The sequence below is a fragment of the Thermobia domestica genome, chromosome 13 (assembly GCF_964235325.1).
Source record: "Thermobia domestica chromosome 13, izTheDome1.hap1.1, whole genome shotgun sequence".
Classification (NCBI taxonomy): Eukaryota; Metazoa; Arthropoda; class Insecta; order Zygentoma; family Lepismatidae; genus Thermobia; species Thermobia domestica.
Window position 1 is genome coordinate 161,253,304 of NC_137466.1, and position 13,548 is coordinate 161,266,851.

General features: G+C 35.7%; 1 protein-coding gene across 2 annotated transcripts in view; it reads left to right on the plus strand.

The window, feature by feature from the left end:
- Positions 1–1,003: 1,003 nt before the first annotated feature.
- Rpn6 (regulatory particle non-ATPase 6) overlaps positions 1,004–13,548 on the plus strand; it is a 45,186-nt gene continuing 32,641 nt past the window's right edge. Inside the window, exons 1-2 of one of the 2 annotated variants that reach the window (XM_081736760.1) lie at positions 1,004–1,209; positions 9,565–9,663. In XM_081736760.1, coding sequence (XP_081592886.1) covers positions 1,128–1,209; positions 9,565–9,663 — 181 coding nt within the window. In that variant the 5' untranslated portion in view covers positions 1,004–1,127. Of the gene's footprint in view, positions 1,210–1,362; positions 1,553–9,564; positions 9,664–13,548 lie in introns of those variants that run through there. The other variant, XM_081736761.1, reaches the window with a different exon arrangement.

The window sequence follows — 13,548 nt, forward strand, 5'->3', positions numbered from 1 at the left end:
TATTTCTTGTATCAGTTTCAAACTACACTCTTCACTACGAATGTTAATGAATATGTAGCCGAAAGATTTTTACAGAATCGATTGAGAAGATAAGAAGGTAACAGTGGCTCTGCATTATTGTAGTTATCTCCCTAGTGAGAGTTTGTGGTTTGGTCCTCCCATGCGAGGTGGTATTGGACAATGTATCCATTGTGTTTCTCCCACATTCTCATTCCACCAATTACTGTATTTCATAATTCATTTTCATTAATTTATACCTCTACTTTAGCCTAAAGGGCAGTACCATGGGATGTACAACTAGAAATTTCATTTCATTTACAGAATCGATTAGGAAAATCTAGTTGAAAAGACCAATTGTTTATCATTTCTGGAAGAACTGCATTCTTTGTGCTGAATAAAAATATGTAAAGTTCCTTGGATGTATACAATGACATTTTTTCCTGCAACATTAAGAATTTGAAATAAGACTGCAAAGTGAAACAATAATGAAGGCCCAAAGTCAGTTTCATCCTATTGCACGTGTGACTTCCTTGTTGTAAATGTTTAGATCCGCCACTAATTGCTCCTTTTATTAAGGTACCGTAAATTAAAAAACATAAACAAAAGTTTTCTAACCATGAAGTCCAGCTAGCCGGCTTTCAGTTGGGCATTATGTGGTTAGCACATTGGGTACGTCGTCATTATTTTAGGCTTTTTAGATCAGGGGCCTAGTTCCGTAACGATTTGCGTCAACAAAGTGCAACGTCTGTGTTTTAGTTTGCGATAATATGCATAGCAGTTATAATTGATTTTCGCCTTATTTGTATTGTGTTGCGATCTGGCGGAATGACGCCTTGAAGTGTCAAAATCTCTTAATTTAGGTAGTCCCATAGTGTCTGAAGGCGGTACTGAACTTGGATAAACCCATGTCCCATCGGAACTACCAATATCCAAGGCACAAACATTTATTTGGCAACGACAGGTTACTAAAAAAATTGAAAGTTGTAGCGAGCATATCATGAACTTTTATACAAAATTTAAAAAAGTAATTAGCAGTTTACGAACTTTCCGGTGATTTTTTATTTATAAAGATTTCCTAATCTGTGTACCGTTAGTTCACCCGTGTTGGTAGTGCGGAAATTGTAAAGATGGCGGCTGCAATGCTGGTGGAGAGAGCGCAGTCATCAACTCCGAAGAAGTTAGAGGAAATTGATCATCTATCAAAACTCTGTACGTAATTCATAATTTTAGAATTATTAAATAAGGTATTATGTTATCAAAAGTAAGCAATGAACATGTTGCATTAACAATGTATTTAATTTCAACGTGCGAGTAGCGTTCGGCAATCTGCAGTGTCACCTCGATATTCAGTTGTTTAGTGTTTGGTGTGTCAGAATGGCATTTATAGTGCCGGGTAACGTTCATTGTGAAAATTGCGTTTTTGGTGGCTAAATTATTAATTAGTTGTTACACATGTGCTAATTATAATAAAATTTATGTACGGATAATCAAGGTTTTTATGTTATGGATGCCATCTGCGAGATCCCTGCGAAGAGACCGAGGTTAGGTGAAGGTAATTTTGAAGTCGGAAGTTAATCTTTGATATTAAAAATACATATTTCAGATACTGAAAACAAATATTCCAGGACATAGGTCCTATTAGTTCCAGTACAGAGTGGTCACTGAAAATATCAGTTCATTTTTTACACGTTTTATTACGAAATAGTGATTAGCCAATGATTTTCTGTTACTGGTTGTCAGTGACCCGTGAGAAAGCGGAAGCTTTCAGTGGTCTGGTCCAGTATAATGACTTCACGTAAAAAATGACAAATATGTAAAAATAATACCAAAATAACTAGTTTATTATTATTTAATAGCATTACTAACTTACCAAAATTTCCTGTTATGTGAAGAGATCACAAAAATCATAGAAACACGTGAAACAAATGTAATATATTTTTTTTTTTTTTTAAAAAAAAGGAAATTAGAGTACAATATGCAGCAATAATTGAAAACTGAACTATATTGAACTGTAAGTGCAGGAGTAAATTATAGGTTTTCATTTGAAATTACCGTCTCGAGAAGATATTTGAAATAAATATTTGTTTTTCTGCTTTAGACTGGAAGTAAGGCATATGTTATTCAGGTGGTGCTTCGGGAGCGCATATTTTAGGTAGACAACTTATGAGTTCCTAAGTGATTACATGTATTATAGACTGACAAGCCCCTGTTGATAGGTAATCAGCAGAGTTCTGGAGTAAGCTTTTTTATTTGGCATGGTTCCTAAATTAATCTAAACCTGAATTCGGTTATGCAAATATTGACACAGTGGCAAATTTTTTATATTTCTGATAGAAAATGACGAACCAGTTCTAGGCTGTGGAGTAATTCTTCAACGGGAAAGGTTGTAACGTAATCCTTTTGGTGCCAGGTTTACTCTATGGGACCTGGGTTTCTAAATTTGGCAATTGTGCCGTTCGCCGGAGCACTTTGAAGACTGAAAAAAGCACCAAAATGTATTGCATTCGGTTATATTTTGTTGGATTACATTAAGTTACGTTAGCTTACGCTACATTAGGCGTGCAATATTACTTTCAGCATTACATAGTATAAGTATTAGTAGTAGTAGGAGCAGGAGTAAGAGTAGTAGTAGTAGTAGTAGAAGCGGGTTAGAAGCCCGGCAGGGGTTGATTTGATTCTGTTCTCGACATGAAATGAGCAAATTAAAGACTTGCCAAATTTTTTCTGTACATTTTACAATTTATGGATCCGTATAGTAAAACAAGTGTATCTCTGCGCGAAATAGTCCATCCGCCTCCACACACAGTGCCGATAACATCAAAAACAATCAACAAATTCAACCACTTTCTTAACTTTTACTATTCCCTTTACAGCCTTGTACTCATTCTTTCTCACAAACTTAAATAAATTCTCCAATTGACCCGGTAAATTTTCTAAAATTGGTCCGGCGATACAGCACTTAACTCCTAAATTTTATAGAAAAAAAAAAAATTGAGGTATACATTACAGTCCCCGCTCCAGTTGGTAACCTTACTCAAACACGAGAATCCGTCTCCTTTAGCCTAACCGGCATAAACGTGGGACGTAAAACTCAAAGATTTCATTTAATTTCATTTGCAAACGAGAAATTACACTCGATTAATTTAACAAAATTTTACAGTTTATCCGAAATAATATTTCAAAAGAGGAATATGTAAACAGTCTACATGTATGGGAATCTCACCTCTGATAACCCTAATAATCTAAAAACCGTAATTGAAGCTATGCGCTTTTAATCACTTAATAGTCCATTAAGGAACCATGATGAACTAAATTTCTGTGTCAGTGCAGTGTGTTGTGATCCGTAACGGTAAAAGTCCAACAGATAAAGCATCTACTAACATGAGGAACATGTATTTCTATCATCCTCTCATATCTACATACCCACCATTGCTGACGTGCCTGCTCGTCTGACGCGTTTCCTTTCTGGCTCACGAGCTCGTGGCTGAGCGGTTAGCGTACCGCCTTTGACATGGGATGCCCGGGTTCGATTCCCGACTGGAGCTCATATGATTTGGATTATGACATTGGACATTTATAAGATGTGCTTAAAAGAGCTGCCGACTCGAAAGTTTAAAGCAATAGTTCTAAAACCATCCATTCTTTTAGGCTTATATTGTATATATAACCTCTGACAATAAAGTTCGACGAATGAAGTCGGTGTGCTCGTCCTGGCAACACTGGCACAACGAAACACTGCAAACGAGTAGCGACAGGTGTCATTATGGACCCACCGTTGTTCAGTTGTGAGTCAACTGTGATCTGTGTGAGACGCGTTATACCAAGTGAGTGTTAGTGTTATCCAAACCGACAACAGAAAAATAAACGAACAAAGGATCAATTTGAAGTTTTGTTTTAAGCTTGGCAAGACACCAAAAGAAACTCATAATATGCTGGTACAGGTTCTTGAAATGTGCGTACGAGTGGTTGGGCCGTTTTCGAGAAGGGTGGGATAGTGTTTCTGATAACCCCCAAGTTCACACAGACGAAAACATTGAAAAGGTAAGGACATTAATTACGAACGATCGCTGATTAACTATGCGAATGATTGCTGAGAAATTGAATATTAACCGTGAATCTGCGAGACTTATCCTTTCCAATGACTTTGGGAAAAGGAAAACGTGTTGTCAACTCGTGCCACATTAGTTGACTGATGATCAGAAGAATCAGGGTTATTGGAATTTTCCCCAGCGCAAAATTCTTCATTTTTTTTTTTTTTGTGGTAAAACCCACGTAAGAAAAAAAAAAACAATAAAACCCAAAAAAGCCCACCTCAAAAAATATACTTCAAAACATGAATTGAAATAATAACCTTAATGTGATAATAATTACTGTCTTTAATCGTACTTACTAGTATGTACCTAGTTTCAGAATTGGCTTAAAATGTGTGTTTATTACTAGAACAGAGTACCACTGAAGACAAAAAAGTTTTGGGAATCAGGCATATCGAATTTTGTTTGCACTCAATCAAATACGCTGTAACAGTGTTCAACTGTAATCTATATATATAAAAGAGAACGTACAATTCTTTGTCCGCTCATCACGCTAATACGGCTGAACCAATTTCTTTCATTTTTGGGGGGTTATTAGGATTTGGACCCTAGATGGTTTTTATCATATCACTTTAATTTTTAATTACCAGTGTCTTGAGATAATTGACCATTCAGGTGTCCACAAATCCTTTGTTAGTTCATCATAGGTAAAAATAAACGTATTTATATGCAACCCGCATGACCGTGTCACTCGGCGGGTTAACATAAATGACAGGCGATATACAGCGGAAAATAGCTTGAATCTTCTGTTTAAAATTTTTTAATTGATTTGCTTATTTTTACAGACACTTTTACAATATGCCAGCACCGGGATGACCGCAGCGAAGCGGGGCGGGTTAACATAAATGACAGGCGATATAATGTTAAGATTTACTGCAATCTTCTATGGTTTTTATCATATCACTTGAAAGCGAAAAAGTAAAAATTATCTAAGTAACAAAGTTTATTGCGTTCCGGGGTGACCGCAGCGAAGCGGGGTGAACGCTGCTAGTCTATTGCATAAAAGTGAAAAGAATCTTGTTTGTGCACACATCACGGGGAAACGATTCAACTGTTGGGGATGAATTTTCGGATGTAGTTACCACGCACCTTTAACAGGGTTTTTAATCATGTTCTACGAGAGAGCGGACGGTCAAAATCTATCTGAAGAACTTTCACAATCTTTTCTAGTTAGAAATATGAAACTTTTTTTCTATAACTCCCTATTAAAAATAAGTGGACCCTTGTCTTGGTGTTATTGAGAATTTCCATTTTAAGTGTGGAAAGGAGAGCACTTTCAATAATTTGAAAGTGATTGTGCCTATCGTTTCTGATATCACGGAGAAACGGTTAAGCAATTTAAAATTAGTTTTGAATAGTAGATAGTACCTACCCAGAGCCGAGTTTTTAGAACATTACTTTGATTCAAGGGCGCATCCTGAAGAGGGTAGAGAAGGTTTAAAAATCATGTAAAAAAAAAAAAAAAAAAAAAGTATGTCACGAACCCGTCAAGTTAGGAAGACAAAACTCGGTATATAATTTCCTATTTAAAAACAACTTCCATTCAATAGAATCATTTTTATCTCTGGCTTCTGAACTTGAGGTACTATCCCAGTATTTGCCTGGTGTGCTCTGAGGGAAACTGAAAAAATCTTTAGTCGGGACGGCTGGCTCAGGGATTTGAATTCTGATTGTAAGAGGCGATTTTATGCCTATTCTGTATTACATACAATTATTCACCACTTTGTTACTCTAGAAAATCGTAGGGAGCACGGTGACTCTGTGGTAGAGCGTTCACCACCGGTGCTTGGGACCCTAGTTTGATCCCAGCTTGCGCCGTGTGGACTTTGTGGTGGGATAAACATCGTGCTCGTGGGTTTTCTTGGGGCTCGCCCGTCTCCTTCCACTTTCTTCATTTCACCCATCTCTCATCATCACCGTCTCCTTTAACCTAACCGGCATAATCGTGGGACGTAAAATTTAAAGATTTCATTTCATTTTTTTCTAGAAAATCGTGTATTTTCTTCTTTCTAGAAATCGAAATATAATTGAGTTAGGTTAGGAATTAAATGTTTCTGGGCTTTTGGCATCTGACCATGTTATCCCGTCACATATGAAAGATGACGTCTCTAGCTGATCACATTATCGGAGGAAAGGGTGGGAACAAATAATTGGAGTCGGCCTGGGACGTATATGTTAGGTACCATCCCGGCATTTGCCTGGTGTGAATGAGGAAAACCCAGGAAAATTCACTCAGGGTTGCTGGCCTGAAAAAGCTTTTATACTTCCGAACAAGCATGAAATGGCGTTCAAAGCAGAAAAATCACGCATGGAAACGATGCTAATCTTTTTTTGGGACAATAATGGCATAATCCAGAAGGAATTTCTTCCTGAGGAAACAACATTGAATTTTGCTACGTACGTTGGAATTTTGAGATGTTTCATGAAACATGTACGACCCCAGTACTAAGAACAAAGTTCATGTTTTCTAGTTCACGGCAATGCTCGCCCTCACACAGCCAATATCGCCAAACAATTCCTGGCCCAAAAGGGTGTGGGGCAGATTGACCATCCACCATACTCGCCAGATCTGAATCCTCCAGACTTCTTCCTGTTCCCACGCCTCAAACACGCTCTGAAAGGAAAGAAATTTGACTTTCTTCCAGACATCCAACGAAACATAACAAGGAACCTGAGCACCATCCCGAAAGAAGACTTCTCAAAAAGTTTCCAGGACATATACAGCCATGCTCAGCGTTACATAGCTGCTGCCATAGCATATGCCCCCTCTTGAAAACTTTTTAAAATCCTTTTTTTTCTCTCTCTCTCTCTCTCTCTCTCTCTCTCTCTCTCTCTCTCTCTCTCTCTCTCTCTCTCTCTCTCTCTCTCTGAAGCTAAACAAAACGTAAAACAGAAGAATGAATGTGATTTTCAAACTCCTTGTTCAGTGGCGGATCTAGGCCGGGATATAGTCCCCCAAGTTTTTTGAGTGCCAAAAATAATTTGAAGTTATTATTTATATATTTTTGAAAGTTTATAGTAAACTTACGATATACCTATCATAGTCTGGCTTCCTCAGTTTTTAACTTCTAGATCTGCGTCTGTCCTTGTTTGTTTAGTAAACTTAATTGGCTACACAAATCTTCCAAAAACTTTCCGATTTTAGTTGAAACATACTAGTTCTTGCAGGTTGATTTTTTTCAATCTGAAGAACAAAAACCAGGACAAACAGGCGTCCCGAATGCTTTTTTTTGGGGGGGGGGGGGAAACAGTTATATATTTCATTGAAAACCGGGACGTCTGTTAACCCTAGCCATGATCAACAGCAATGCATTGACGGGAATTCAGAGTATTGTTAAGACTAATAAATAACGAAATAAAGAAGCACTATTGAAAATAGTAACACGAGAAAACACCATAATTTCCGACTGCTTATGCTTAGACTTCGAGCTGGCGCGCTTGTGCATAAAGTGCGGAAAAAAGTGAATTCTCAACTTATTCTGTTATTTTTCAGTGCAACGTCTAGATGTAAATTTTGATGACATTTAGTATCTCCCCTAACTCTTTAATTTGCCAATTTTATGTCAAGAACAGAACCCAGCCAACCCCTGCCGGGCTTCGAACCCGTTCCTACTACTACTACTCCTACCGGTATTCCTTACATTGGAGTAGATACTAAATATCAGCCTAAATTTTCTGTGCTAATATCCTGAAGAAATATGTAGAGAATTGAGACATACAAAAACATATTTTTCTGTTATGATCAATTTGTATGGCCAGCATTTCACCATATCACATACCGTGCTCAACGCGCTCGCTTGTGCTATGGCATAATGCAGTCCCGCTCGAGCGATTAAATTTCTTTTAATGTAAAAAAATTCCACGAAAGGCAAACTATTGAAACAAACAGTAAGCGTATACATAATGTAAAGTAGAAACTACAAATTAATGTAGGCAGTTGAGGTGAAACAAAGTATACGAAATGGCAATAAAGTTGGGATACTACTTCAACTTGGTTTAACTATCTAGAATTTTGTGGTGGAAAACACCGCATGCGTGGATTTTCTTATAGTTCTTCCGTTTCCTCCGACTTCTTCTTTCCACCATTCCATTAATTTCTCATCGTCGTCTCCTATAGCCTTCACGGCATAACCATGGGACGTAAAACTGAAAGATTTCATTTCCAATGTTATAAACTTCGCTCACCAATTCCAGGAAAAACTTCTATAACGTTCCGACAGGCCGCCACTAACTACGGAAATTAGTCGAAATTTTGCTTCACATAAACACGCGTAACTTCATTGATTTTAAACTTTTTTTAAAAAGTACAATATAATTTTATCAATTGATTGGAGTTTCTGAATTATTTTTATACAATTGAAGTGGATTAATTTTGTCTTGTGACGTTGAAAAATTGCACAGGTATACTTTAGTGAGATCAAGGATAAACAAAGGTACTGCTGAAATGAAATAATCAGGAATGAAGGCTAGTATGTATGAAGCCACCTAATATGAGCGACAAAATATTTTAGATATCTAAGAAATCACGGTATCATTGCAATGCAGTAGTTCGCAACCAGAAGGAACATGCTACGAATAGACGTTCGTTTTATTTTAGTAGTTGACCGGTCTACTACACTAACCTGCTACTATGCGAATCTAACTTACTGTACGCTGTTTTCTTGAATGACTCTCCATTTCGATACCACGTTATTTTAGATGGAGTCTTGGTAATGTACAGACTCACAGATTGCCGCAAAATTATCGAAAATTTTCAGCTTATTGTTTTGTATTTCTACTTTACTTCAAATGTGCTTTTAAAATAAGTACTTACAAATATATTTATTTTATTTGAATATATTGAATTCATGGCCAAGAAAACTATTATGTACTCTAAAGGCCACATTTAAAAATTCAAGTACAATGTGATAATGTATCATAGGATGGCGCGATTCGTTCCTATTCGTCACTAAGTAGATCGTATAATATTTTTAGACCAATCAGCAACATTGTTTCCGAAAGTATTGTATAGCCGATTACAAGTTTCAGTGCACATTTGTTTTCTTTAATAATGACGTGATAGTGTTTTTAACTTTTATGACCGTGTAACAATGCCTTCAAACAAGCCAAAACGTATGGATTGGTCACTAGTAAAACGGGCAAAAGCTGTTACTCTTCGTGAAGAAGATTATACCTACCAAGAAGTAGGCTACATACATGTAAGTTGGCTACATACATGCAAAACGTTCTTAAAAATTAGAAACGTCTATAAATTTTGATCCCGCCAGTTCCCCCAACCGAAAATAAGAGAAAAGAAAAAAGAAAAAAAAAACTAACTTCGTGCATTATCAGATCTGGTGAAGATCTAGCTGTGTACATGATTTGGTGGCTTTAGGTGACTCTTCTTTGCGAAAGCTGATGACAGACGTACATATTATTTTATCGTAATTAAGGATTATACACACGTTTTCAATGAATTCTTTTCTTATTTCAGTGGATGAGCAAGGCGAAGGCGATGAAAATGACATCCACCAGAGAGAACAGGATATATTGGCACTTGGAGAGAAATATAAAAAGGAGAAGAATGCTAAAGGTATTACTATTATTATTAATAATAGTATAAACGTAGTTTTGTGTATGATTTTACATTGGTTTGGCATAATAGAATGAATTTACCAAAAATTTAAAATTAAGCTTAATTACCATTCACTGATAATTTGAATTTCAGTTTCTTAATATTTCAGGAAACTTTATAACTGTTTTCGTTAATCAACAGACAAAGCATATTCTTTTCTTGCATTGGTAGTATTTAACATTTTTATCGATGCGCATAGCATCTCGCGGAGCAAAAGTATTCAGAATGGATTTGTTTTAAAATATTACGAATACAAGATAAGGCAGAAGCCGTGTCTGAATATTGGACACCGTTAGGTTTTCTAAAATAACCAGAAACTGAAATTCAGTTTGCCGGACCATTAGGAACATGGAGGTGAGTGAATTTAATATAGATAATGGTTGTTGCATTCTTTAAGTAATTACCTAAAATTGTGTTTTAATATATAGTATTTGTGTTTAATGCTAATGGCAAGTTGAATCTTGTAGAGAGTATGGAAGACAAATTACTTTACCAGAAAAATAGTACGGAGAATTTTACAGAATTAAAAGATACTTTAATGGTAGTAACATATTAAGATTATAGTTAAAGAACGTAAGGAACACCCATTTGCATTTTGCACACTCGTTGTCATGTGCCCTCCGAATTAATCTAAATAATTGAAAACTGAAAGTGTATTTCATGCACTCAGTTACGTCATTTATCTTTCAATTTATGTATATTTGCTTGACAGAAGATACACACCTAAAGAATCTCAGAATCAAATATGTAAAAACTAGAACACGTGAGAGTCATTCTTTACTAGCAGAAGTAAGTATTTGTTTTTAATTCCATGTTTTCAGGGGCCACGGAGGTGAGCGTGAAAAGTGTATATTATTGTAACTAATAGCTACTAGAAATATTATTGAAATGAGATAGTGCTTCAGTGTTAATTCAATCTGTGGTTCTCTCCAAGCCTTTGGCTCGCTGTACGCTATAGGTTAAAACCGTGCTTAATTGAAGTCTGCATGCTAGCTCCATCTATTGGCGACTGCCAGGCAGGTATTATAGGTAGGGACACTATCGGAGCGACTGCGGGTGGTGTTACAAACAAACTGAGACGTTCTGCTTTTATGTTAAAGATTAAGAAAGTATAATAATAATAATAATAATCGTAATAATACAACGCTTCAACAGGTAAATTAATTTATTCTAATGTTGGAAGCGTTATAATCATTCCTTAACACAGGACGCAAAATTTTCAGTCACCATTGCCGATGAAATATTTTAGTTTGACAATAGACATTAGGTGTATTCTGGTATTTTTTTTTTTTTTCCTTTTTTTGGTGACCAAACACTTTTATGTGACTACTGAATTCAGACTTAAAATTTCGTGTTATGCTTGAAACATTTTAACAATATAATAATTCATTTATGATTTGTCAATTTGTGAATGATGAGGCTCTTCAGCGGATATTTCGTGGAAAATTTCGCTCAACATTATTATGTGCGATAACGTATGTGAGCTACTTCACTTAAAAGACATAACTTTAGTATTATCTTCTCGTCCTCAGGACATAGAAATAATGAATGTCCTGTCAAGAACAGTCGACTATGGCCATGTGAATGCTTATATTCTTCACTTGAAGGTATTAGGTATTTTCAAATGTAAGTTGTGCACGGCAAGAGGGAATATCCAGATCACATTATCTCTGAGGGACAGACCACTCTATCGAATATTCACTCCATCAACGAGCTCCTACCACCTAACACTATGCTAAATTTCGAAGATATCGTGTCATTATACACTAATATTGTGGAGGTTCGATTCCCGGTGAGACCCCACGTTAAGCTGTAGATTTGTATCTTATATAACCTCGATATAGAACGGGTGTCTTAGCGTCCTTGAGTTTCTAAATATCCGCGCGAACCTTAAAAGACCAGATCACAGTTATCATCTACCAACAAAATGTTTTTGTTTGTTTGTTTGTTTATTGCATCAAATATTTAATGCGGTATTAACTGGTACTTGGTGCATGTTGGTTCTCTTTCATGTACTATTTGGTGTTCCCTGACTTCCTCAACAGAGATGCATTGCCAATGATTTGTCCGATCTGCTGAGGAAAATGTTAGGGAACACCGAAACAGTACGGACAATAGTATATTAAATATTAGAGGCAGTAAATGAAAGAGTATGCTCACAAATTACTATAAGCAGCGTTAATTCATATCCTTAAGTAATTGATTCAGTGTGCTCTAACCATGAACAATTTAAATTTGAAAATAACTAATATCTTCAAATCAAGAATATGACCATTCGCTTGGCACCGATGTGCAAACCTCTTCATGAAGTTAAAATGCACAAATTAATAATAATAATAATAATGATAAAATTAACAAAGTTGTAATTCATAAAGCATGTAACTTACTGTATCGAAGTGCATTTTAATTGTGCTAAACTGTTTCTAACATTACTAGATTGCAAATTAAATATTTGTCATTTTTCGTCGTGTCACAGAGCTTGGATAATATAATTCAAATCGTTTATGACTGAGTTATAAACTATGATTGAGATTGAGTTCAAACTCTTTCAGGGTTGGCTGGTTTAAACCAGCTGTTTTTTTAAATTTAAACCAAGAAACGAAAAATGTTCGTAAAAGTGTAAATGTTCGTAAAATCTTGATGAACACATATTTGTGGATTATTACGTGTCACTCCCGCATATTATTCGTATTATATTCAGATCTAAATTCCTCATTCATTACTCAAAGATATTATACTACAAAAGCAACTTTTTTAAGTCTGTGAATGTTCCTTTTGTGATTTGTTATAGTTTGTTATTATAGTTATGCAATTGTAGTCAAAGGAAAATTCTAAATATTGTTTCGTTTTAATAATGTTTACTATTGATAAAATACATCAAAATGCCGTAGTTTTTTTTAGGGGGGGGGGGTCATAGAAACCCCACAAGAAAAATGTATTGAAATCAGAAGTATCTTTGATATCTGTTTATGTATAAATGAGTCAGAGCCAAAGTGGACTCAAATAATTCGTATCTTTATTAATTTCTCTTACTGATACGCAAATTTAGTCCTTATATTTCTTTAACTTGAACTAATAAAAGTTGTAGTTTACTAAGTTGGACTAAATTAGTTCTTCTGTACTCCGCAGTATTTTGAAATTGTCCATATGTAATTCTGTACAATGGTTTTACTTGTGCAACTGTTTATCTTTTTGTCCTTCTGAAATGACGTGACAATTATATTAGCAAGTATGTAAAGATCAGTAAAACATATTTTTATCAGGAGTTTTTCGTGAGTGAGTCGGCGGACGTATCGCATTTGTGGCCAATTAATCCTTGTTTCGAGATCAAATGGAGGACAGTTTCTCTCGGGTGTAAGCCGACAAATGGTTTAGATTCCGCTTTAAGCTTATGTGACCCCTTTCAGCATAACCCGGTTGTTGCATAATAACACCAAGGCGAAACAAACTTATTTCTGTCCATATGTGATATAAATACATAGAGCAAATTATTTGAACGAAAAAAAAAAAAAAAAAAAAAAAAAAAAAAAAAAAAAGAGTTTAAACCAAAAGAACGGGTATTTTTTTTTTTTTCTCAATAAAAACCCTGGTTTTTGCCAACCCTGAGCTCTTTGATTCTAATAAAATAAGACTCGTATGTAGATCTTTCAGTTTGCGAAATAGACTTACGTAGCAATTATACGTTTTTGATGGGGTGCTTAGAGGCAGTAGATGTTTAGATAGGCCTGCTCCGTGAAATCATAGTCTGTAGTTTCTTAAATATTCTTTAATCGTAGTTGCTGCGTGGCTTCAACAAAGATGTCAGTGATTTTCAAAGTCATCGAAATAATAGGTCTTTCAATA